We start from the raw sequence: 27831 nt of genomic DNA, 5'->3' as shown, positions 1-27831 counted from the left end.
GCTTCAAGCTGAAATTACCATGAAGGACTCTTCTTCTCAACATCACCCTGAAGCATAGTGCCCTTCAGATTAAGGTCTGTGGCGACTACGCCTTTATAGTGTAAAATTGTTGCACAGCTGGGGAGGGGGGAGAGGCACTAGTGAGTCTAACAGGGAGGGCGCTGTTCCTTTAAGAGCCCAGATGTGCGGGGGGGCGGGGCGAAGAGGAATGGCAGTTGCCATGCGCGGCGCGGTGCAGTCTGGGAAAGCGCCAGCGAGAGAGTCGCCCTCACACCAAGATGGCGGAGCGGGGAGGCCAGGAGGAGTGGCGGCTGCAGGAGCAGCAGCAGCAGCAACAACAGCAACAAGAGCGAGGTCCGGGCCAGCGGTGGTGTTAGAGCGGTCGCTCACCGACACGACAGGGGCGGGGGAAAGCGAGCAGTTGTTCTTCGGCCGCCCCTTTTTTCTGCAGCGTCAGTCTTAACCGGCGGGAAGACCGTGGAGGGGGGGGAGGAAGGGGAGTGAGCCGGACGCTCAGCCGCCGCCGCCGCCGCCGCCGCAGGAGGAGGCTCGAGGGCGGGGAGGGAACCCTACAACCGACACGTACATCTCCCTCCTTCCCTCCCACCTTGGAGACCTGTCCGCACGCCGGCCCCTGGGAAAGGAGCGAAAAAAAAAAGCCCAGGCTGGAAGGCAACCCGCTTTCGTATGAATTCCGCCAAGGCCAGCTCGGAGTGTGCGCCACCAGAGGCGAACGCAAGGTCGGTGTTAGTTTAAACCCAACACCCGTCCCCTCCCCCCTCTTCCCCTGGTCACCAGCACTCGGGGCCTAGTCTCCCTCTATAGCTTTCCTTCACATCTATGAATTCGGTCTGAATACTTAGCTTGGCATTTCGAATGTTCTTTCTTCTAATTAGTGATTTTTTTTTTTAAAAGGCAGTTTACTGTTTTGATTTATTTTCTTTTGGTTTGGTCAGCAAGTTGTTTGTTGTTTCCTAGTTTCTCCAATTTACCCCGCGAAAATGTAATGTTGTGCCATATGAGATCCTGGGTCACTTCTGCTAGGGTTCTTGCTGAAGAAGGCTGAGAGGCTCGCAAAAGTCGGTTGGTTGTTCTTTGAGAGTCTGATGGAAACACAGAATTTTGAAAATACCTACTGTATCTGTCAGTATCTATGCAAAGAAAACAAGTTAGTGACCCTTTATCAGAGCTTGTGTAGATCAAGTACTTGATTGCTGTTTGCCCCCTCTTTTGATGTTGCCTGACCTGTGGAGTATTTTCCTCATTTTCTGTTCACCTTTCAATTTCTTCAGTATCTTAGTACATTGCCTATTAGGTAGATGTTTCACACTAGGTGTTTGTAAGTGGTCAGTTTCAATTTAAAGTGAGAAATATTAATTCATAGGGTACCTTTTAGCATGTTGCCCCTAAATTGGTTGGTACTAACTTAGTGAAGGCTTTGCCATGTTTAATTGGAAAATAAACTGAGCCATGCGCCAATAAAATATGGCACAGTTCAAGATATTCTGATTTGTACATGGTATTGTTTAAGATTGAAGTGTTTTGTAATAATTTGTTAAAATGCTAGACAAACTCAGGTCTGGCAGTCTCTGCGGAGAAGGAACAGTTAATGTTGTAAAGTTTGAGCCCAATAGTGCTACCATTCAGAACTTGAAGAATCATGTTGATCCTAAAATTTTAATTCTGTTTTTGTTTACAGATGCTGGCAGATCACTGAATTTCTCCAGCACTTTTTGTTTATCTTATACGTCTCTTACATCCACAATACTTTGTTTTTATTGAAGTTGGTTGCATTTTGCTGACAAGTAGTGCATAGGACCAGTTTAAAGGAGCAAAGATGATTGTGTAAAATATGAATTATTACGTTGTAATAATTTGACAAGGTTGTAGGTTGTAAAGTCTGTCATACTGAAACCTGACCTTTTAATGGGCTATATAAGTAGGGACATAAACAAACAAAAATATTACTAGTTCCAGGGGTGTGAGAACTGGAATTGAGTAGCTTTTAAGAGTCAGTCATGTTGCTATGGGTCTGAAATTGTGTAGGTCAGACTAAGTAAGGACAGCAGATTTCCCAAAGGAGATTAGTGAATCAGATAGGATTTTACAACAAGTGACAGTGGTTACATGATTACCATTAGACCAGCTGTTAATTTCATATTTTTAACATCATGTCGATATTTACCAAGATGTGATTTGACGCCATGTTCGCAGAGCATTAGCACCTGTGGATTCTGGATTACTTATTCCATTGACCTTGCTACCATGCCACCACTTCCCTGAAAGCTAAATTTGCCAAGCCAATACACGATATTTCACCTTTGGTTATTTATGATATTACGGTGGGAATGGTGTGTGGTAGAACTGACTGGATTTCCCTTAAAGATGGCACAGATTCAATGGGTTGAATAGCCTCTTGTGATGCAGTGTTCTGGTTTCAGCTGAAAGTATTGAAAAATTGCCAAGTATGCTTTGTGTTACCTAGAGCCACTTCTAATTTTGCAAATTGATTTATTGTCTTTGAAATCAAGTTTTGCTTATAGTGACTGCAGCAGTGTAAAATACATGTGACATATAGTTCCTATTATCCGGTCAGTTCTACCTGGTTCTTGGACTTTTACAATTTTTCCTGTCTAGGAGCATCAGTTGTAGCTCTCAGTCCTGTGACAAAGTAAAATTGTGTTGGTGCACAGGCACATGTCATCCTGAATATTGGATTGCCCCAGACAGCTTCAGGATTTAGTAAATCAATAATTTTAATAAAAGTTGATTGAGAGCAGTGGTATGTCAGTTGGGTTTTAATGATCAAATGTGCGTATTGACCTGTATCACCTGCTCAGTGATGAAAAATCTTCAGTGTTACATATAACACCAATGGAGTAATTATCTTCACAAATAGCAAATATTTCAAATTTGGATTTAATGTACCATGTAGAAAAATCTCATCCTCAACAGGGATTTCTCCCCAGATATGAAAATAATTTATTTCTGTTGAAACAGTGGGTATTATCTAACTAATTTATTGCAAGGGAGTAAACTTATCTCTGAATTGGCCATAATGGTTATTCTGCTTGCCTTCAAAATAACTTTGCTATAAATTGTTCTGTATTTAGGTCGTAAACACGGTAGAGTTGCCACAATTAGTTGGACTAGGGAGTTCTGATCACATACGTTTGCACAGACAAGACCAGAATACCTCAGATCGGCTCTCCAGATGGTGAAGTTATGTAAGTGTATCTCTTCCTTGGCTTAGCATCCCACAGACCAGAAATGTCCAGAATTGTAAGCTGGCTCTGCTGGTTAGTGCTAGCGGGACCACATTCTTGTGTGCCCAGGGTGACTTTAAGAAATTACTAGAGTTGCTAGAGAGAATAAACGGGGGTGGGTAAGGGAATCAAACCAGAGTGAGATTAACATTGTCTGATGCTTCTGATTAAAGTGTTTACGTGTAATGCTACAACAGATTCTCAGGTGGTATGCTGATTATAGACAGCATTCTACCCATGGTTCTTAACTTTCAGTTCTCTAATATGCTAACACTACGACTCTCTCTTCATAGTGAGAAAAGTATTCATTATATAGCACTTTCTGTGGTAAAATTGTCAATGGAACCACAGCACACAAAATTATTTATACTACAAGTGCTTATCATTTTGGACAATCGGGTTGAATTCATTTTGTTAAATTTGAATTATTTGCCAACCATGGATGAATAACCTCACTTGAAGGTTGCATTGAAATGGATTGGGCAACTTTTTTGGTAATTGAAAGCTGAAAATTCAAGAACCTAAAAATAATTGAATGTGTTTTTGTTCCATGTTAATGTCAACTAATGTGGAGCAGTTTCAAACCTAGTATTCTGTTCAAGAATGTTTAATATGCCAGCTGACAAGACATTTGGAAGCATTTTTCACATGTACTGCTCAAAGAATCTGAAACAATCCCCTCAAAATGTTAGTTTGGAAACACCACTTCAAAACTGGTGTGTGAATCTTAATTTTCACTAGTTTGTGCTGGGATTTGGTTGTAAAATTGGCCAAGTCAGTGTAGAGGATTGTGGAATTTAAAAAGAAAGCTACATCTTGCAATCACTTGAGCTTGTTTTTTCATGATCTTTTCTGCTTGTTGAAGATGCAGTGCTCCAAAATTGGCCTCTGCTTACAAACCCAGGTTGTAATTGATTGACACTGCTGCCTGTGCTAGTTCTGGAAGGCTCTTTAGATGGCATCCTTTTTTTTAGGTACACAGGCACTAATTGGCACACTTATAAAGAATATTTATTTAAAAAGCTGATTGGTAGATACAGATTAATCTACCCATCAATTCTGCGTATTTTTTGGCCACTTTCAGTAAATTTTAACTCGAAGTGAGGATGCTTATCTTTGATAAATCCGTTTTCATAAATAAAACTGCATAGATATGCCATGGGATACATTTTCATAGGTCAGAGAAGTGCATAGGTTCTGTTACAATATGCAATTGTGTGGTTTTTTGGAATTTTATGATTACATGGGTGCATTCTAGTAAGAATTTGAACTGTATTGTGACCAATGCAATTTCTCGATTGCACCCAAAGTTAAAAATATTCCCTCTTAAACTTGAAATATTCTTCTAAAGCTGTCCATATTAGGATGTTATACTAAAGGATTTTGGAATTGGGATCCTGAAATAAAACAGTTTAACTCTTGAGAACTGAATGGGTTTTGGAATAAGCACATTTATAATCATGGAATCCCTACAGTGTGGAAGGAGACCATTTAGCCCATCAAGTCTGCACCAACCTCCAAAAAGCATCCCACCCAGACTGTGTTTTTAGTTAGGTGAGTCTCTTTGGGGTAGTAACAAGGAGAAGGTGAGAACGTGACGAGATGGTAGAGGTCAGAGTAAAACATTGTGGTCCTGGAAAAGCACCGCTGGTCAGGCAGCGTCTGAGGAGAAGGGGAGATGACGTTTTGACGCTGCTTCATCATGAAGAGCTTATGCTCGCAACGTCGACTCTCCTGCTCCTCGGATGCTGCCTGACCGGCTGTGCTTTTCTAGTACCACACGGTTTGATACTAAGGAGCACCTAAGCCATTTGATTTAATTTTGTCTTGGGGGTGAATGAATGTTTAAAGTGGTGTTTGAGTGTTCCTCAATTGAGTTGGAGCATTATTATACAAAACAATTTAACAGATGCAAGAGAAAACAAGACCAAGATGATTCAGAGGCTGTCTTAGAATGTTGCTGGTGAATATACTTTGTAGGTACTGATTCACTTCAGAGTTTTTCTCATGCTTAATAATCACTAACAAATGATCTGAAATATTCAAACATTGTCAGTCAGGATTCCCTCATTCAACTTATTTGGCAATGGCGCTTTAAGATACAGTTGTTTTATGCTGTTCTTACCAGTGGCAATAGAGTTTAAATTACTTACCTACACAAAGGGAATTCCACAATAATGGTAGAAGAGAGCACACAACTTGCACCACAATTCTTTATGGGAAATTATGGTTTGAAGCTTCAATCTATTTGTGCATATTTGGCTCAGCATATTTTAAAATGTAGTTCAATTTTAATTGTAATGCATTCAGAAGCCATGAAATCACTTCTGAAGCACAGAATGTGCTAAGCTGACTTTAATAAAGAAAAATATATCGTCAGGAATTTCGTTCCTGGTGTGCTTAAAAGTTTGGGTGCAAATTGACAGCTGACTCAGAATCCATATACTACAGGAAAGGAGAATTACTAGGTATGTTAATGGTGGACACCAGGTACTGGCAGAAGTTCATCTGAATTGCTACAGAAGTTCAAATACTCTGGTGGTGTAAAACAGCGCACATGATGTAGAAGAGAATTTCCTCTGTTTTTCACCGAATGTTTGTATGGTAATGGTATTCTGGCAGAGAGCTTCAAAAAATTCCTGATTTGTAACTAACTAAATAATGGGAGGAAAAATTAATTTGATTTATTAGTGCTTCAATAAAATGTCGCTTGCATCTGAAATAAAGTGCTGAAATGCTTAATACCTTGCACCTTCAAGCCAGGCCCTATTATTCCCTTGAAGTTAGTTCCCTTTCATTGCAGTTTTTTCTGCTTGTCTGGTAGAGTTATTGGATTATGCTTTGGTTTATTTCTCATTTCGTTACTCATTTAGTCAGATACAACTGCTATAAAAACTGTTAAATAGGGAATGTTTAGTTTTTAACTTGAACTACAGTAGGTCACCTTGATCCTGAAATTTACAAGAAATTACAACTGCTGTCTGACATCATTGAGGTAGAGTTACTCCTAACTAACTTGGATTTAGCCATTTATGGCAATGTGGCTATTGCCTCAACATAGGCTAGAACTTAAATATCAGTATTCCAGAAATTGTATGATACTTGGCTCCAGATATTATATGAGCATCCCTGTAGGAAATCTGTCAGGAACTTCCTGAATTAAGATTTTATTTAATGTTTAGACACAATTAAGTCCTGCTTATGTTTCCATTCTTGGTCTTTCAAATTAAAGATCTACAGTTTTTGAAGTCTTCTAACTGGATTTGGAGTGGGCACTTCAAATGGTGGAATGTAATTTGGTTTAGCTTGGTGAGTATTGTTGTTTCAGATATGCAAAATGGGGCTTACACAGACCCTGAATGGTCACTAAGCACACTGTTACTGGCCAGCTAGCAGGACTTCCAGCCTCATCTCCCGTACCCTTTAAGGGAGGTCATGCACTCCTAAGGATGAAAGGAAATAATTATTTTTAAAAGTGACTTTATGAAATTAAAACTGCATTGTTCCTGGTATTATGCCTTGAAACATCACACATGTTGTCGAATTTCAATATGTTTTGGCTATTAATCTATCATTACTAGTACTAAGTATAAATAGCGTGGATTTATGAAGCTACAACATTAACTGGTATGCGTTCTCAACAGATTCATAGCTGACCTGCTAAGTCTTGTAGAAATATCTTTGCTTCAGTTGCAATTGCTGGCATACTGATTCACACCTATTAGGTTGAAATACTCCGTAAAAGAAACCCCAGCGCCATGCTTCATGTAAGAGCAGAACTGGAATATAAATGAGAGCATGAGTTAATATAGGTAGAGTCAGTATGTTTGGTAGCTTGTGCATCTTAATTATAAACTGGACTCCATGTCTTTTTCCCAATAGTTGTGTTAATTCATTGAACCGTGGTGAAGGTAGGGTGATTCAAAAGGATTTTAATCTGCATCCTTGTGATGGAATTCATAATTTTATTGCTACTTGTAAAATCTCCCTATCCTTGTACATGGTTCTTCTCTACGCCCTCCCATTTCTGCCTACCATATTAAAGTAAACTGGATTCCTAGTATTTTGTGATGTTTCAAAACCTATTTCTTTGGTAGATTCATTTGAAATCCTGTCACTAACAAATGTGGGTTATGCAGCATGTTATGAAGTGATGTTGTTTGCACCTTAAAATTGTGAGCAGTGTTTTCAGTTTGACCAAAAATGTGCAATTTGGAGTGCACTCAATTATAAATTGAATCCCTGGCATGGAAGAGAACAGAAAGTTAAGTAAATTTAACAGGTAGCCCCAAATTAGGAAACCTGTTAGTGATTCCTACATAGTACCGGTTGACTATCCATCACCACAGCCAGGAGCTATACAAAGAATACTGGTTTCTGAATGTATGGGAGCATGATCAGTGGGACCGTTGAGAGAAACAGCAAAGCAGGGCTGTTGGCACTTTTAGAATAGACAGTGGCTGCACTGAAGCTTAAAGAAGAGACATGAGAATTAAGAGCTGGAGAAATACATTTGCAGTTCACCTTTATGCTAATCCTTTTGTTTAACAGAGGTAGCTGACTCGCTGGTAGCAATTACTTTGAGTAAGCATGTTGATTTCAAGGCCAGTTTCTCCAGAGTGCTTTGAATTGATCCTTGGGGCTGTGTCATTGAATCTCATTCCAAAATCACTACCAATCAAGGCATCACCTGATCATTTGGCTGAAAGAAAAGCAAGAGTTTTCTTCTCATGCCTGGCCAGTATTTAGGTTTACTGGTAGGTTGAAACATGATTCACAACTGTTTATGAGACTGCCATTTGAAAGTTTCTTGATGAATTTTATTGCTTGTAAGGCACTGGTGTGTCCTGAGCGTGTGAATGCTCTTTTTTTTTTTGCAGCACAGGTGGCTGAGTCCAAGAAAGATTAGATTAGATTACTTAGATTACTTAGTGTGGAAACAGGCCCTTCGGCCTAACAAGTCCACACTGACCCGCCGAAGCGCAACCCACCCATACCCCTACATTTACCCCTTTACCTAACACTAGGGGCAATTTAGCATGGCCAATTCACCTGACCTGCACGTCTTTGGACTGTGGGAGGAAACCCATGCAGACACGGGGAGAATGTGCAAACTCCACACAGTCAGTCGTCTGAGTCGGGAATTGAACCCAGGTCTCTGGCGCTGTGAGGCAGCAGTGCTAACCACCATGCCGCCCACTAAGGTCTGCCTCCATGCTATATGACTCTCTCACTTCCTTGCTGACTGGGACTTGGTGCAAAAGCCATCTGTATTTTGTCTCACCTTTCCACCAATCTGTTTTTACCAGCTGTTCTCCTTGTGCTACAGGGAACAAATTTTGCCGTGTTTCTATCTCTGAAGGCCAGGATTTGGTTATAGAATTGACTGACTGCCGTTGAGGCTACAAGAGACTAAAACCTAGGTCAAAGGCCAAAAATGTCAAAACAATGCTAATGTTGGGAATAAATCCGTTGACCAAATAGCACCATTGTAAAAATGTAGAAACTGCAACTGTGTTGTTAAATCTATCTTGGTGTTTAAATTGGTGATTTGATACAATAGGAACAATATCATTATAATGTCTTATATTTACAATCAGGTTTGCCAGCTGGCAAGCTGACTCCTCCATCAAAAAAAACTGCATCAAAACCATGAATTCCCATCTGTGTAAATTCGTTTTGCAAACTTCCCTTTTTGCAATATATCATCTGTTAAAAATCACCCTGAAGAAAGTTAGGCTCTTTTAAAGGGAGGCAACTGAATGGCATCCTGATTATTATTATTGATGAATAACCTCTCTAGCCCTGGAACAGTAATTTGTGAATTATCAATTATTTTCTATATTTTTTATACAAAATTATTTTAATATTTGCAATTTTAGAATGATTTGTATGCTGCAATCTGAATTCTCTGGAAAATTTATGGAAGAGAGCGGCTGATCAGTATGTTTGCTTCTGATTTGCAGTTTGTGGGAATACTCAAGTGTGATTGACTGCTTTAACCTACATGGTGATGTCAGTGCTGTCAAAGAATGTGAAATCCATACCACAATAATTCTAGATCTTTCTGGCCAACTTTCTTTGAAGTCCATAACAAATGCCCACTTCTCACCTTATGAAACAGCTGACGATAGTTGGTCATAGGACACGAAGGAACTGCTGCAGATGTCCTGGAGTTGAAATGACTGACCTCCAACAACCATGACCATCTTCCTATGTGTCAGGTATGACTCCAACCAGTGCAGAGATTGCCCCTGATACTCAGTGATCCTTGATGCCGCATTACTCAAATACGGTCTTAATGTCAATGGCTGGCACTCTCATCGCATCTCTGGAATTCAGTTTGAACCCAGGCTGTAATGACGTCAGGGGCTGAGTGGCCCTGGTGGTACCCAAACTGGGCGTCACTGAGCAGGTTATTGCTGAGTAGGTGCTGCTTGATAACACTGTTTATGACCCCTTCCATCACTTCACTGATGATTGAGAGTAGACTGCTGAATCAGTAATTGACCGGATTGGATTTGTTCTGCTTATCTACAGGATGTACCTGACCTGTTTTCCACATTGTCGGATAGATGCTGGCATTGTAACTGAGCTTGATGGGAGTAGCAAGTTCTGGAGCACAAGTCTTCAGTACAACTGCCAGAATGTTTTCAGGGCCCATACCCTTTGCAGTATCCAGTTCTCTCACGTGGGTGAATCAAATTTGTTGTAGACTTATATCTTTTAATGCTGGGGACCAATGGATGAGGCCAAGATGGACTGTCCTCCTGGCAATTCTGGCTGAAGATTGGTGCAAATGCTTCAGCCTTATCTTTTGCACTGATGTATTGGGCTCTTTCATCATGGGGAATGAGGCCTTCTCCAATGCGTTGTTTAATTGTCCATCACTGTTCCTAGCTGGATGTGGCAGGATAGCAGAGCTTAGATCTGATCTCCTGGTTGTTTGATTGCTTAGCTTTATCTGTCACTTGCTATCTATGTTGTTTGGCATGCAGGTAATTCTGTTTTGTAACTTCACCTCAGGTTGACATCTCATTTTTAGCATGACCACAAGTACTCTCCATTGAACTAGCTTGATCCCTGCATTGAGTGGGGATTTGGTTCATCATGAGATTACACATTATGCTGGAATACAATTCTGCTGTTGATGGCCCACAGGGTCTCATGGATGCCCAGTCTTAATATTGTGATGGCACTGCATGATGCAATGGAGGAACTGCATTGTGGTCAGTCTACGTAAAATTATCATGGACGGATACATCTGCACCAGATACATTGGTAAGGAAAAGGTTGAGTATGTTTTTCTCCTTGGTTCTCTCACCAGCTGCTGCAGACCCGGTCTGGTCGCTGTGTCCTTTTAGGATCTGACCAGCTTGATCTGCTGTGCTGCCATCGAGCCACTTTTAGCAGTCAACATTTAAGTCCCTCACCCAGAGTACATTTCTGCTCTTGCCACCCACTGTGCTTCCAGCACGTGTTGCTCAGCATAGAGGAATACTGATTCATCAGCTGAGGGAGGACAGGTACATGGTGATCAAGAAGTTTCTTTCCCATGTTTAACCTGAAGCTGTGAGACGACTTGGAGTCAAGTGACAATGTTTAGGACTGTCTTATTTCATTTCTTTAAGAGTTTTTGTAGTGATTGACACAACTGAGTGGCTTACTAGGCCAATTCAAAGGGCAGTTGAGAGTGGACTATATTGCTGTGGTTCTGGAATCAAATGTAGGCAAGACCAAACAGATTTCCTTCCCTGAAAGACATGAGTGAGCCAGGTGAACTTTTCAGGCAATCGACAATGGTTTCATGGTCATCACTAGATTCCAGATATTGTATATTAAATTCAAATTCCACCATCTGCCAAGACTAATTCGTACCCAGATTCCCAAATAATTCGTTAATAGAATCCTTACAGTGTGGATGGAGGCCATTCGGCTCAAAATTCAGTTTATCCCTCCAAACAGCATCCCATCCAGACCCACTCCCTTATTCTGTCCTTCTAACCCTGCATTTCGAATGGCTGATTTATCTAGCTAGCACATCCCTGGACACTATGGGAAATTTAGCATGGCCATTCCACTAAACCGGCACAGCTTTGGACTTTGGGAGGCAATCCATACAGACACGGTGAGAATGTGTGGAGTTTGCACAGCAAGTTCCCTGAGGGTGAAATCAAACATGGGTCCCTGGTGCTGTGAGGCAGCTGTGCTAACCACTGAGCCATGATGCCACCCTGTTTGATATCGTTCAGGCCATTGAACTAACTGAGCAAACTGACAATCTTACCAGCCTTAAGTGCACCTCAAATAAAGACATCCACAAACCACCTATCTGGCATCTATCCAGTAAGCAACTTGTTTTCTGATTTGTTTGTGGGCAGCACGATGGCTGTGGTTAGCACTGCTGCCTCACAGTACTAGGGTCCCAGGTTCGATTCCAACCTAGGGCAACTGTCTGTGTGGAGTTTGCACATTCTCCCCGTGACTGCGTGGATTTCCTCTGGGTGCTCCGGTTTCCTCCCACAGTCCAAAGATATGCAGGTCAGGTGAATTGGCCATGCTAAAGTGCCCATAATGTTAGGTGCATTAGTCAGAGGGAAATGTCTGGGTGGGTTACTCTTTGGAGGGTCGGTGTGGACTTGTTGGGCAAAAGGGCTTGTTTCCACATGTAGGGAATCAAATCTAATCTAAAGTGACTATCTGGTAATGCCAGTACTTACAGCCCATACCTAATTCACCTGGAGAGGTGTTGGGTGCCACTTTATTGAACTGCTCAATCAACATCTCAAAAACAAACCCCAGACTTTCTGATCATGATCACATTGCTGTTTATGCCCTTGGAGTGTGCGCGCTCGCGATATTTGGCATGTTTCTTACATTACAACAACGATTGCACTTCAAAAGTACTTTATTGGTTCTTACATTGCTTCTGAGGCATCCAGACTTTATTTTTTGCAACTGATATTTTTGAATATTTTTTAATCACTCATGGGGCCTGGGCATTGCTGACTGGACAGCATTTATTGCTCAGTCCTAGTTGCCCTTGAGAAGGCGGTGGTCGTTAACTACCTTGAACCTCTGCAGTCGTCATGCTGTATGTTGATTTCTGGATTAATGTTCTCATGGTAATACCATTAGGCAGTCACCTCCCCCATTGACTTTGGACCAATGAGGTCACGTATCAGGTCAAACATTAACAAAGAAAGCTGCTGATTACCATGTCCCCCCCAATACCCTGATCCTATCTGATGAACCAGTTGAACACCACTTGGAGGAAGCACTGAGTATGGCAGCAATGCAAATGTACTCTCTGTGGGAGAGTTTAATGTCCATTACAGTTAGTGGCTTGGCAGCATCACTGTTCACTGAGCTGATCACGTCCTAACGGGCATAGCTGCTACTTTGCATCTGTGGCATGTACTAAGAGAACCAACAAAGAAAGACATTTGACTTCATCCTGTCGAATCGGCCTGCTGTAGATGGTTCTGTCATTGACTGTATCAGAGTGACGACTGCACTGTCTTTGTCAACTCAAAGATGACTTGGAACAGATTGAGCAACTTAAAATTGCATATCCATGTACAGCACAATCTGCAGTTTCACTTTCCAGCATATCCCCTACTGTACCATTTACATCAAGCCAGAATATCAACTTGACCATGTCCATACTGTTCTGTAATCTGAGGTATTCCTCCTCATTGTTTAGCACACTGGTTTTCTTGACAGATTTGGAACAGCTCAAGAGGACTGGATTGGAGGGAGCTAATGTAATCCCACTATTTCTATTAAAAGTTAGAGAGAAAATAGGAAATTACAAACCAGTTAGCTTGACATTGATTGTGGAGAAAATGTTAATGTGCATCATAAATGATTTAGTAGCAGAGAATTTGTAAAATACTGACATGACCAAACAGATTTAACAAAGATTTATAAGAGGGAAATCATGCTTGACAAATCCACTGGAATTTTCTGAGGATGTAATTAGTATTAATAAGGGGAAACCAAAAGAACTGGGTTACTTGGATTTTGCACAGGCTTTTGATATTACTTTAAAGGCATAGTACTCATGAAAAAATAGAAACTACTTCATACCTACCAATGAGAAATGGGCTGTGACCCACTAGGTGGTTGTTCGCTCAGCATATTTTCCTACTACCTAAAATATTAAAATTCTTAGGTCAAGATTACATAAAGATGTCGTCAAAGTTTGCATGTACGCCTTACAAGTCATGTACTAGGAAGCTCCACCTCCAGCTAAATCTCTGTATTTACTTCTAATGCCAACTGCTAAACTTAATCTCACAACACCAGGTTAAAGTCCACTAGGTTTACTTGATAGCACTAGTTTACAGAGTGCTGCTCCTTCAGATAGCTGTGGAGCAGGATCTTAAGACACAGAATTTATAGCAAAAGATTACAGTGTCTTGCAATTGAAATTATATTTGAACAAACCAAGACCGTGCTCTGAAAGCTCGTGCTTCCAAATAAACATGTTGGGCTATAACCTAGTTGTTGTGTAATTTTTAACTTTGTCCACGCTGCCACCTCCACATCATTATTGCTAAACTAGCAGGATTGTATGAGATTGTGTATAATACCTACCTAAAACTAGGAATGGGACTCTTTTAAGGGTTATAAATTCTTCAAATTTCTCTGAATGGGTGCCTAATTTTACTGCAAAAATGGTAGTGGAGGAGCTTAATTTTTGTTGTGGTTCTGTTCGCCGAGCTGGAAGTTTTTGTTGCAAACGTTTCGTCCCCTGGCTAGGCGACATCATCAGTGCTTGGGAGCCTCCTGCGAAGTGCTTCTTTGATGTTTCCTCCGGTGTTTAATTTTTATTTGCAAGGTTTGGTTTTCCTAATGAAGTGCAATCAGATCAAAGTTCAAATTTTACTTCACAAATGTTTAAGAAATTAGGACTAGTTTGGGGATGAAGCAAATTAAGCCTTTTGCTTATAACCCACAATCTAAAAGTGGTAAGAGAATTTTTTTTTCTTTTGGATAATAGATTAGAAAATGAAAATTGGGCATTTGTTTACAGCTAAAACGTACCAAGAGATTTTTTTCTGCAAAACTGTAATGTCAAGAGGGTCTGTGTGTTGCATATGTTGGCAATGCGAGCTGTTACTTTTCAGTCTGTTTTTACACCCATAATATTTGTGTCAAACTGTTTTTTTCTCTCTTGCTCATAAGTGTAGGTACATCTTTTGTAGTTAAAAGATAATAGCTTGGGTCGCATAGTAAGTTGTTAACCTTTTTTTCATTTGTTAAAGAGTAGGTTTATGTATAATAGTTTTCCTTTTAATGGCAAAGCCTGCTGTGAAGTACATTTTCCTAGTCGCTTCTCCTCATATGCATATCATTGACTCAAAACATGATTGCAGCATTTACCTACAACAGAACAGGTTCGTTGGAGTTGTACCTGGCATACAGGAAGATTGGTGGTAGTTGTTGGAGTTCACTCATCTCAGCTCCTGGGCATCTCTGCAAGACTTCCTGAGGATAGTGACCTAGCTCCAATTATTTTCAGCTGCTTTATTAATAACTTCCCCTCCATCACATGGTCAAAAGTGGGCATATTTGCTGATGAAACCATTCAAGACAAATCAGATGCTAAGGCAGTCCGAGACCGAATGAGATAAGACCTGGACAGTCTCCAGACTTCGGCTGATAAGTGGCAAGTTACATTCACACCTCTCAAATGACTAGCAATGACCATCTCCAATAACAAATAATCTGAACAATGCTCCCTGACATTTACTGGTGTTACCATCACTCAATACAATGTCCTAGAGGTTACCATTGACCAGAAACTGAACTGGACTAGACACAAATACAATAGCTACAAGACCAAGCCGGCCAATAAGAATGCGGCAAAGCCTGCTCATCATCTCCAAGGCACAAGTCCGGAATGTGATGGAATGCTACTCACATGCCTGATTGTGTACAGCTTGAACAACACTCAAGAAGCTTGACATCATCCAGAACAAAGCAGCCGACTTGGTAGGCACCACAAACATCCAATCCCTCCACTACTGTTGCAGTAGTGTTTCCCATCTGCAAGATGCACTGCAAAAATTCACCAAAGGTCCTTGCACAGCACCTTCCACACCCACAACCATTACCTTCTAGAAGGAGGAGAGCAGGAGATACATGGGAACCCCACCACCTGCAAGTTCCCTTCCAAACCACTCACTGTCCTGACTTGGAAGTGTATCACCATTCCTTGTGTGTCGTTGGGTCCAAATCCTGGAATTCCCACTCTAATGTTTTGTGAATCTACCTACACCGCGAGGACTATGGCAGTTCAAAAAAGTGGCTCACCACTACCGCCACCACCTTTTCAAGGCCAATGAGAAATGGACAATAAATGCTGGCATGGCCAGTGATTTCCACATCCCACAAATTAATTACTTTTATAAAGTGACTGCACTTCAATAACTACAGGGGGCTACTGGCTGTGAATCACTTGAAAGCATAGTCGTGTTGCACATGGAGTCACAAAATTGCAAAAATCCATCAAATAATCAGCTAAATAAAAGATTAGTTTTTAGAATAGGTGTCAGCCAGAACAAGCTGCTTTTTCTGATGAGGGCATTTTTAGCAAGGCCAGCATTTGTTGCCTATTCCTGAAAGTAGTTAGTGATTGCAATCTAAATTTTAGGTAATGCATGCAAAGTGAGATTTTGATCCAGAGATAAATAGTAGAGTTTCTATATAAAAGACAAAGGCAAATCATTAAGTCATAACAATCTGGCACCAGATACCATTAATCCTCTATCCCAGCAAATAATGCAATCTGATGTCCTTCTTTTGTTCTGGTTACAACTGCTTTGTAAATATGTATTGTAATTATAAGTGTCAGAGCAAAAGCTAATGTGTCAGTTTAAATCATGAAAGTTTTGCAGTTGCTTTGTAGTAAAAGTTTTTAAACGTACAGTTTTATTTTAAAAATCAGCATCTTTTCTTTTGTATTAAATATTCTAAATTGGCAAGTTTCACAGGATTTGTCACAAGATTTGTGCCAGCAGTTCAAGATTGGTTTGGCAATATAGTTCCACGGTTCAATTCTTTTGAAATCCAAGTCAGTTACCTCCTCTAGGGCAATTGTTTTCTCAGCCCCACAAGCGCAGCTATTTCGTTTGGCAAACCTTTTGCATCTGATGACAGGCTTACTCGTTTGCTCTCACTCGCTCCACTTGCTTGCTATCCCTCCTCGCTTTCTCGTTCGCTCTCCCTCCCTCCCCGCTCATGCTCTTCCTCCTTCCCGCTCACACTGTCACTCTCCCTCCCTCCCTGCTTGAGCTCTCGCTCTCCCTCCCTCTGTCCCACAATTGTTCCTCTGCTAGTTCTTTCTGCTGAAAATGTGTTGCTGGAAAAGCGCAGCAGGTCAGGCAGCATCCAGGGAACAGGAGAATCGACGTTTCGGGCATAAGCCCTTCTTCCTGAAGAAGGGCTTATGCCCGAAACGTCGATTCTCCTGTTCCCTGGATGCTGCCTGACCTGCTGCGCTTTTCCAGCAACACATTTTCAGCTCTGATCTCCAGCATCTGCTGACCTCATTTTCTCCTCAGTTCTTTCTTTCTGCCTACCCACTCCTCCTTTTTCGTCTTTGATGGTTGTGCACCCAGTTGTTTGAATTCTGCTTTAGCCATGAGGCCCAGGTTGAAGTTCCATCTCCTGCAGGAGGTATGTGAAGCCATCACTGAACAGGTTGAGTAGAAAATATCTAGTATTGTCTCCAAAAACTTGCTCCTTGATCTGTTCACTTCTCCATTGGGGCTCTTTTGATCCCACTTCCAACCAGGCTTCTCATCACTTTTGGTTCTGTTTTTTCTATTGTTTAGGAAATAAGTACAATGGGGCATTTTTCTACGATAAAACCACTATCGTGAAATGCAGATTCACATTTCAATCACTTGTTTTGGCTTTTCAGTATTAGTGCTTAATCAAGTCATCTCTTCTCTGTTTTGATTTTTACCATCTTTTCAAAAACTTTGTAAAATCCATTATTTTCTCTACATTATTTCTGCCATGCACTTCAATTTTTGTTTCCTTTCATTACCAATACAAACCTGTGGCATTATCATGGTGTATACTTCTAGGCAGCGATACCCATCCCTTGGCTCTTACTGTTGACTGAAGAGAGGAAGAATTTAGAGGCAGACGTAACACTGAGCCAAGACTGATATATGGGACAACGTGACATACAGTCATGACAGACTGGAAAGTTAGGACAGACCAGGACAGCTGGGCCTGGGACAAATTGAGAACTAGGATAGAGTGAAATATAGCAAGGTCAGAGAAGGGGTAAAGGAGACAAATATGTATTTGTTTTGCAAATGTTCTATAAGTAGCTCTTGAAATAGTTATGTTACTTTTGGTGTTTAAAACTGTGTAAAGTTATATACTTGTATGTAGAAATAGGTGCAAATTGCTTTCATTTGGTACACATTGTACTGTGACACTGAGCATTACGTTTTAACATTGCATTATGGATGCAGGGTAACTAGGATTTAACCTCGTTGCCATTCGACAGCTCCTTCAGTACCAAGGCCATTGCTAAGACATTGGGGTCAACCTAACAATGTTTGATTATTAAGTCAAACGTTTTTATTAAGATTGTCTTCTGAGGAAAACTTTATTCTGAAGGATTGACTGCTATAAAAGGCATGGTCTAGATTTTTCACATTGTACTGAAGGGCTTTGTATTTTTAAAGATTCAGATCAGGCAGATGGGTCACTCAATACCTGAAACAACAGTCTGCAGTTAGGTATTCTAAAAGTAGTATCGTACTGTCACTTTCAAATTTGGAATAATCCACATTTTGCATCCCATTGCAATTCAGTTGTACAGCTATACAAAAATCATTGGATCATTAACAGGTCTTCATCATCAAGTGCTTTTTGCCAACTGTCAGAGTTAAATAAAACAAAAACCTGCAACTTGAACCATACCAGAATGCAGAAAATTAATGGGAAGATGCTTTGAAAAGGACATGTAAAAGCCTGAATACCTAATGGGTAAGCTGTATTAAAATAGCTCTTAACCAGACTGAATGATTGCCCCTGACAATGGCCTGAATATGATGTCAGTGCTTTACCACAAGTTGCTGCTGTTCAGTACTGGAGGAGTTGACAACCACTTTTATCGTTTTTCTTGCACTGGTAAATTCAGCTGAAGGGTTAAGGACTGTATCACAACAGAGAGAAAAAAATGATGGGTTATATTTACAGGCTGGTGTCTTCTTGAAATAATATCAGCAGAATTGATCTATTTTGATTGAGAACTCATTTCAGCAACACATCTAGGTGCCATAGAGAGTTCTCGCCATCTGCTGATTGGTTGCCCTTAGATCCATGTACTTACAAGGTTGATCCCTGACTCCTCGTATATTTCTTATTGTCTCATCTGGTTTGTCTTGGTGAACCAATTTCACGGACCTTAACAGTACATTGGAATGGTTTTTCTGAATTTTGTTTTGTTATCTACAAGAAGTCTGTGCCCCTAACCTTTTGTGGATAATTAAACTATGTTTTTTTTATCTGCATTTCCAGTGAACATGGATGTTAAGTATTCTGAAATTGGACTATAGTTATACTATACCCTAAAGTGATCTTCTCTAACAAAGCAACCTGTCTGTGGATGATAGTTATTCTCAGGACATAACTCATCTAGTAATGATATTGTCTCTTCTAATTGCAGTGCACAGGGAGAACCTCTAGCAAAAAACCACACAGCAAGCCGAATGTGAGTTACTTTTGTTTTTAATATATTGTAAGCTTCATCCAATATCACGTTTGAAAGTGATTTGATAAGCACAGTGCCTTGATAGAACAGAACTTGAATAGTGCTGAAGAGAGACTTTATTGTGAAATGTTTTGTCTTTGGGTCCTCAGGACAAATGCAAGAATGCCAAATTTCAAACAATCTCAATAACTTACACTACATGAGAAAAGAATGCCAATTGCTTTTCAAATTGACTTTTGCTGAAGCATTGCCATGGTGCAAGTATTGGGAAACTATCTTCCCCAGTTCACTGATAAATCAAAAGCAAGTACGAGGTTTGAACATATTCCTTTGGTTTGTTTAAATGAGTCCCTGCACATGTCACTCTTCTTTTAACAAGTGTAAATAAGCTGCATTGTAAGCTTGAATGAGTATCTTAAATAGATGGTTCGTATAGCTATTCAGATACTGAGGAGGATTGTTCACCAAGTATTGTCCATTGAAAAATCAGATCTAGTGGTAGCCGATTCAGTGTGGGTCTGCACTCTTGCCTCCTATGAGCAATTGAGGGAGTGTGTTATTTGATTCAGTTGTCCAATCTGAAATTTGTGGTCTATGTAACTGGCATCACTAGCCCTGCAATTCATTACACTGTTGCTCAGTTGTGTGGGTATGTAGAATGACGTTTAAAAAGAAAACTTTAAATAGCTTGTAACTTTTAAAAACATACAGCCAGATAGCTTGTTGGTAATTTAGCACTTCTAGGTGCCAACCAGGACAGCAAAATACTGGAAATTATGTATTTTATTTACCAGGATATAGTGGTTTTCCTTTGGCTTTTGTGATTAAACTTATTGCATGTGTTCAATGAAAAAGTCCAGTCTTTGCGTAATGCTCCATCTGGGTCAAACTGAAATAGGCATTGTTTTAGTTAGAAACATTGGTAGCATCACAGTGACAAGACAATAGTGAGATGTATTTCTTGAGTTATAATAAATTTTGTGTCTTCTCTTAAACATTGTTGAATAAGTATTCCGTGCTTTGGCTTTTAGCAAGGCTTTTGCATGGTAGACTGGCTAGTAAAGTTAGGTCACATGGAATTTAGGGAGAGCTAGCTAATTGGACACAAAATTGGCTGGACAGGAGGAGGCACAAGATTGTTTTTCAGGCTGGAGTTCTGTGACCAGCATTCCCTAGGGATTGGTGCTGAACTTACTTTGTTTTCATTTATATGGTTTGTTATTTACATTAGTAAGACAAACCAGGGCAGGACAGTTTATAGAACCCTGGGGAGGAGTGTTGTCGAACACAGAGGCCCAGGGGTTCTGGTGCGTAGTTCCTTGAAAGTTGCATTGTAGGCAGACAAGGTGGTGAAGGTGTTTGCCACACTTGCCCACGTTGAGTTTAGGAGTTGGCATAAGTTATGGCTGTACAGGACGTTGGTGAGGCCACTTTTGGAATACCGCATACAGTTCTGGTCACCCGTGATAGGAATGAAAAATATTAAGTTGTAAACCCTTTCTGCACACTTTTTCAACGATATTACCGGGACTGGAAGGTTTGAGTTATATAGATAGGCTGGCACTTTTTTCCCTGGAGCATAGGAAGTTGTGGGGTTATCTTTTGAAATCTATAAAATCATGAGGGGTATTGATAAGTGAGCAATGGTCTTTTCTCAAGGCTGGGCAAATTGAAAACTTGAGGTTATAGATTTAAAGTGAGAAAGGGAAGATTTAAAAGGGACTAGAGCGGCAACGTTTTCTCACGCCGGATGGTTCGTGTGTGGAGTGAACCGCCAGAGGAAATGGTAGGTGCAGGTACAGTTACAACATTTAAAAGACATTTCAACAGGTACATGAATAGGAAAGGTTTAGCAGGATATGGGCTGAAAGCAAGCAAAAGGTGAGCAGTTTAGTTGGGAAAACTGGTTGGCATGGACAAAATCGACCAATGGATAGGTTTCTATGCTATATGATACGACGACTCTAGAGTTTGTGCTGCATTTTTTTGGAATATTTGGTCGCATTTTTGGTGAATGGGTGGAGTTAAAACTTCATTTCTCTAAAGAACATTGAAAATGGTAGCGTCCAACCGGATCTCTCTTTGGAATGTTTATCAGGACACAGGAAACTTGCTAATGCAGCAGTTTCATGGCATCATCTCACCATTTTATAGCTTTCTGTTGTAACAGCTGAGTATTTCCAGAAGAGATCAATGTAATAATTTCTCCTTGATTTTGTGATACATCAGCTTCTCCGGTCTCACCACAAAGGCTAATTATGTTGTTTTCCATTACCACTCAATGTCTTAGTAGGTAACGGTTTACTTTCATATTGAAAGAATGCGAGATAGCTCAACCCATGGAGGAAATGACTGTTATCTTTACTCCTTAAGCACCATAAGCTTGCTGATGTTTTGCAACTAATCCAACTGAATTACTTGGTTGCAGATATAATAAAATGGTGTGTTGTTGTTGGATAGGCATGCATTTGTAGTCCGTCTGTTGTCGAGAATGTAGTGGTGAGATTTCCCTTGAACTGCTGGCATCCTATCTGGTGTAGGTTCACTCATTATGATTTAGGGGAGGGTATTCCAAGGTTTTGATCCTGCAAAAGTGAGAACCGATGTTTCCAAGTTGGGACGGTGTATGGTTCAGGAATGATTCTGCAGGTGGTGGCGATGTCCCCATGAGGATACTGACCTTGTACTTCTGGTGTTAGAAGTTGCAGATTTGGAAGTTGCTGTCAAAGGAGTCTTGAAAAGTTGGTGCATTGCATTTGTATTTTGCACATGCTGCTGCCAGTGTACATTAGTGATGGAGGGAGTGAATGTTGAAGGTGATGGATAGGGTGCTGATTAAGCAGACTGCTTTGCCCTCTCCTAATGAAGTCAAGCTTCTTATGTTGTCAGAACTGTACTCAGCCAGGCAAGTGAAGAGTATTTCATTGCACATTTGTGTGTTGTGGATGGTGGACAGGCTTGAGATGTTAGTTGAGTTGCCCACTGCAGAATTCCCAGCCTGTGACCTGCTCATGTAGCTGCAGTATTTATACCACTACTGCTATTCAGTTTCTAGTCCATGATATTCACCCAGGATGTTAATAGTGGGGAATCAGTAGCGCAATTGCAATTAGACATCAAGTTGAGATGTTTTGGGTTTTCTCTCTTAGTGATGTATCATTTACTCGCTACTTGTGTGATATGAATATTACCTGCTACGTATCAGCCAAAGCCTGAACTTGTTTATATTTTGAAGGCAAGGAGTCATTCAGTACTCAGTCATTCAGACAGTACTGAGCGTTTTGTAAACATCAAAGAACATCCCACTTATGAACCTATTGTGGAAGGAATGACATTAAAGTAACTGAAGCTAGTTGGAAGTAGCACATTACCCTAAGGAATGCATGCAACCATATCCTGGGTTTGGAATTATTGACCTGTTGCTTGAATGGTCTGTGGCACTATTTTGTAACAATCCCTCAGGTAGGACTTTGCTGACATGGCCATTATTTCTAGTGCCTAAATTGATGTTAGGCAGTCTGAGCGGTTTTATTGCTGTAGACATTTTCTTGACTTTTTGGTGCTGCTGAGTTGTGGTTCTCAAACCTATAGAGTGGTTTGATGGACCATTTCAGAGACATTTAAGAGTCACCAAAATTGTGGGTCTGATCATGTGAGCCAGAGCAGATAAGGAGAGCACCGTGCCTTCCTTAAAGTACAATTAAGTGAATCAGATGAGTTTTTGTAGCAAACAATAGATTTTTGGTACTGTTACGGGTGCCGACTTTACATTCCAGATATATATTTGTTAAGCGAATTTAAATCCAACTAGCTATTGTCGTGGGAATTGAGTCCATGTCCCAAGGACTCTAGGTTACTAGTCCAGTGACATTGCCACTAACCATTGAGATCCTCGTTATTAGGGAGATTTTGTTTAGATTTGTACAGTGAAGCAGTAGAGCGGCACAGGTGATCAGATGTTTTTGCAGTTGTTGAACCTGTATTAGAATAGGGTTCCAGGTATTTTGTGACTGAGATCAAGCACACTCTGTCTCACGATGTGATCAAGATGTCAAGCCATGGCTAAAAAGTTTTTGTCTTAAACAGGGGTGTTTAGAAAGAGAAACGTAAGTGATTCTGACCCAAAAAGATAAAATGCTGAGCAGCTTAAAGGAAGCCAAGAGTAGCAATAAATTGACTTTTCTTTGGTTTGGCAAGCTGTAACAAGTGGGACGCCATAGCAATCAGTGCTGAGGTTTCACATGTTAACAATCTTTATTAACGTTTGCGTGAACTGTATGTGTGGTAGCTAAACTTGTTGAAGACACCAAGAAATGTAGGAAAGTAAGTTGCCAAGACAACATGGAGAGGCTTCAAAGGAATACAGATTTGTTAAGTGGGCGCGATGGCATATAATGAGGCAAAATATCAAACTTATCCATTTTTACAGGAGCAAAGGTAAAGTGGTATGTTATTTAAATGGAAGGGATAGTAAAACCCAGCATTACAAAGGGAGCTGGTTGTTCTGGTGTATGAATCATTACTTGCTTTACTGCGTGTTAACTATATCAGGAAGGCAAGTGTAACGAGGTTTAATACTAAAGGAATATGATATAAATGTTGGGACATTTTACTGCAGCTATATAGGGCCTTGGTGAGACCACACCTGGAGTATTGTATATAGTTTCGATCTTAATTGGAAAATATATAATTAGAAGTAGATAAGAAAAGATTTGCTTCACTCTGTCTACTGCTACGTTAAAAATATTCAACAACTCAGCTCCCACTGCTTTCTGAGGCAAAGTTCCAATGTCTTACAAACGTTATCCAATTTTATACGAAAAGGCCAACCCCATTTTTTTAAAGTGCCCCGCCCCTTCTCCTACGAGGGGAAATATCCTTCTCTGCATGCACCTTGCCAAGACCATTCAGGATCATCTATAATTCAGTTGTCACCTCTCATTCTGTTATAAACTCCAATTTTAAAAAACCTCAATTTGTTGTCATGCAAAAATCAATGCATTCTGCGTAACAATGTAGTACATCACCTCTGGATCACCTCCATAGTATTGTCATCCTTCCTTAAACAAGGATATCAAAACTGCACACATTAGAGATTTGGTCTGACTAATGCCCAATTATATATAAATCCATAACATCTTTCTTTTAGTTTAAATTTCTCTCAAAATAAACGCAAGTGTGCAATTTCCTGTAATTACAGTCAGTTCTTCTATCATGTGCTGATTGCACTCTTGTGTAACCCTGCATTATAGGAAAATTGTGCTTTCGAAGGAGCGCTTGGTGTTGGCGTTGTAATAGTATTACACCAACATGGTTTTAAAAGTTCCCTCTTTAGAAACAGTGTCTCCAATTCGTCAATCACGTTACAGCAAATTTGCATGGATAAAACACATTATAACAGAACAACCTGTACCTGCAGTACCCGCATTGACTGACTCGTGTTCTCGAACAATAGATCTTTCCGATCCTCTGAATTCCACAGCATTTTTCCATTTAAATAATATTCTTGTTTTTAATTTGTGCCTGGGTTCATGGGTTGAACGTGTTCAACACAGCTGCAAAACTTCTGGATGTCTATGTCTCTATTCTGCCCAATTGAATGACATTTTCACACATTTTACTCCATCTGTCAGGTTTTTGTTCACTCACTTAACATGTCTATCCATCTGCACCCTCTTTATCATTATAATATTTTCCTCCCCATGTTTATGTCAACTGCAATTTTAACCGCTGTGTTTGCTCCCCTCATCTGAGTCATAGATGTAAATTGTAACAAGCTGAAGCACCAGAACAGGTCACTGTAGGAATCCACTCGTCACCTCTTGCCAATCAGAAAAAGATTTATTTATGCATACTTTTTTTTTGCCAGCCATTTGTGCTTATGTTACTCCTTGCATCATGCACTCCTACTTTGTGTAATAACCTTCTATGTGGCAATTTATCAAATAACTTCCAGGAATCCAAGCACAATATGTCTGTTGGCATCCTGTCATTCACAGTGCATGCTGTTCCTTCAAAGAACTGCAATAAATTGATTTAATGTGATTTCCCATGCAGGCAATGTGCTGATTCTTCCCATCTATTTTTCTCTATATCTGGCTAGAGTCTCCTTCATGATCTATTCTAACACCTTCCCTGTAACAGATATCGAGCTAGTTGGCCGGTAGTTTCCTGCTTTCTGCCTCTTCCTTCTTGAACTGAAGAGTTTCATTGATTCTTCAATATGTCCTGCACAGAAGGAGGCCATTCAGCCAATCCAATTTTGCTGGTCAACCAAGATCTGCTTACGTTTCCATTTTTTTCCCCATGTTTGGCACATTGCCCTGGAAGATATGGCAATGCAAATGAATATATAAATATTGCTTAAATGTTTCTGACTGAACCACTCTTTGAATTCCATGCTCTCTCCATCCTCTGAAAAATCTCAACTCTCCTCTGAGCATTCTATCTCTTAACTTAAATCTGTGCCCCCTGGTAATTGGCCTATTGATGTGCCACATTGCCTTAGATCCCATTGGCTCTTATTTTCTTGACCAGGCTTCCAAGCGCTTGGCCAAAGTCCATGTAGACCATGCCAGATATATTACCCTCAACCTCCTGGTTACCTCTGTATAACGTTTGATGAAATTTGTCATATGTGGTCTTCCCTTAACAAATCCATTCTGACTATGTCTGATTAATCCATGTCTCTCCAAAAGCATAAATGTTGTGTTGATCAGAATTCTTTCTAATTGCTTCTCCACTTCTGAGCTGAGATTGACTGACTGTAATTTTTTGGTTTATCCCTTCTTCCTTTTTTTTCATAATGAAACAACATTAATAGTCCTCCATTCCTAGTGTCTAGCCTATCCCAACAGAGGATTTCACAGTTACTGCTAGGACCCCTGATTCCTTGCTTCCCTCAGCATTTTGTGATGAATCTCATTCAGCCTTTGGATTTATTCATTTTTAAACTACTAGTATGCCCTCTCTTTTAAGTCTTCATAACCCTCCACGCTGATGTTTATCTGTGGCATCCTTTACCATTTTGAAGACACGTACAGAATAATTATTGAGGACTGTGTCCTCATATTCCAGGTATAATTACAGATTACTTCTATGATTCTTAATGGGCCCTAATCTTTCACTAATTCTCTTATTCTTTAAATTTTTAAAGAACTTTCAGTTTTCATTTATTTCATTTGTCAACCACTTCTCATGCTTTGCTTTTGATAATTTCCTTTTTAAGTTTTGTTTGTAGGCTTGTTCTACTCCTCCAGGGATGACCTAATTGAGCTTTCTGTACCTGCCGCAACTTTTTTTGCCTTAATCCTGAACTTTTTGTCCCTTGACACACAAGGTTCTCTGGTCTTAGTCACATCCATTGTCTTTGCGAGAATAAATATGACTTGTTGTCCATTTCTTCCATGAATGCCTCCCATGGCTCTGACATAGATATATCTGCAAGTAGCTGCTTTTGGCCAAATCATATGTTGGTAAAATTAGTATTCCCCAGTTTAGAAATTCTATTCTTGGCCCATCTTTTTAATTTTCCATAATTATCTTAAGTTTAACTGCGAAAGTTGTGATTCACAAATTGATCCCATACTGATATGCCTTCAACCTGCCTGGGCTAATTTCAAATCTTGGGAACTGCCAGAAACTGCCCCCTCCTGTTGAGCTTTCTGCATCCTAGCTAAAAAATTCTCCTGAATGCGATTTGAGTTTTGTTTGTTCCCTAGTTAATATTTGGCGAGTTGAAGTCCCTGACTGTTATTGCATATTCTTACACTTCTGAGATTTCATTACCCATCTGATCTTCTGTCTTTCCCTGATTGTTTTTTGTTTGAGTCTGTAGTGCACACCCAATAGAGTTTTTACCACTTGTATGTTTTTTAACTTCTACTCATAAGGCCTGATCTGATGAAAATTCCAGTGTAGAACATAGAAAAATACAGCGCAGTACAGGCCCTTTGGCACCCGATGTTGCGCCGATCCAAGCCCACCTAACCTACACTAGCCCACTATCCTCCATATGCCTATCCAATGCCCGTTTAAATGCCCATAAAGAGGGAGAGTCCACCACTGCTACTGGCAGGGTATTCCACGAACTCACGACTCGCTGAGGAAAGAATCTACCCCTAACATCTGTCCTATACCTACCACCCCTTAATTTAAAGCTATGCCCCCTCGTAATAGCTGACTCCATACGTGGAAAAAGGTTCTCATGGTCAACCCTATCTAAACCCCTAATCATCTTGTACACCTCTATCAAGTCACCCCTAAACCTTCTTTTCTCCAATGAGTGTACTATCCCTCCACACTCTTATAATTGAAGTGGTAATCTGAGTACTTGAGGTATCTCTATTCTAGAATATCAGTCCATTTCCAAAATTGGTGACCAGTCTACTTTAGCTGTTTGCTAATGTTAGAGGTGTTAAGTCCGCAGGTAAATGATCAATGGTAACAGAATTTGTATGGTTAGTTGTCTGCTTCTCTTAGCTGTGGGAGATGAGTCGATCAGTTAACTGTTAGCTGGACAACTGGTTACCAACGAAGAGTGATGCCAACAGTGTGGGTTATATTCCTGCACTGCCTGTGGTTACCATGAAGGCTTCACCTTCTTCTCAACCTCTTCCCCTTGCCTGAGGCAACCTCAGGCTCCACCGTCAGTTCTCCCCCTTTCCTCCTGAGAGAGAACAGCCTTATGCTGTGGTGACTTTACCTTTGCTGTAATTTATATTAATATAATTGAATGCTCCATCAAGTAGTTCATGAGTACAGACCTGAATGTATGTTGATCTTTTTATGTTGAAGTGCTCTTTATTGAATACG

At 40.4% G+C, this 27831-nt stretch overlaps 1 protein-coding gene across 2 annotated transcripts in view; it reads left to right on the top strand.

Annotated features, from left to right (window-relative positions):
• Nucleotides 1–310: 310 nt before the first annotated feature.
• ube3a (ubiquitin protein ligase E3A) overlaps nt 311–27831 on the top strand; it is a 67948-nt gene continuing 40427 nt past the window's right edge. Inside the window, exons 1-3 of one of the 2 annotated variants that reach the window (XM_043692270.2) lie at nt 311–740; nt 3114–3227; nt 18973–19017. In XM_043692270.2, coding sequence (XP_043548205.1) covers nt 19016–19017 — 2 coding nt within the window. In that variant the 5' untranslated portion in view covers nt 311–740; nt 3114–3227; nt 18973–19015. The remainder of the gene's footprint in view (nt 741–3113; nt 3228–18972; nt 19018–27831) is intronic. The other variant, XM_043692269.2, reaches the window with a different exon arrangement.

The sequence above is a fragment of the Chiloscyllium plagiosum genome, unplaced genomic scaffold, assembly GCF_037043375.1.
Source record: "Chiloscyllium plagiosum isolate Xiang-an unplaced genomic scaffold, Cpla_swu_hap1 HiC_scaffold_6, whole genome shotgun sequence".
NCBI classification, from domain to species: domain Eukaryota; kingdom Metazoa; phylum Chordata; class Chondrichthyes; order Orectolobiformes; family Hemiscylliidae; genus Chiloscyllium; species Chiloscyllium plagiosum.
The sequence above is the reverse complement of the archived record's forward strand: the minus strand, read 5'-3'. Positions and strand labels throughout refer to the sequence as shown.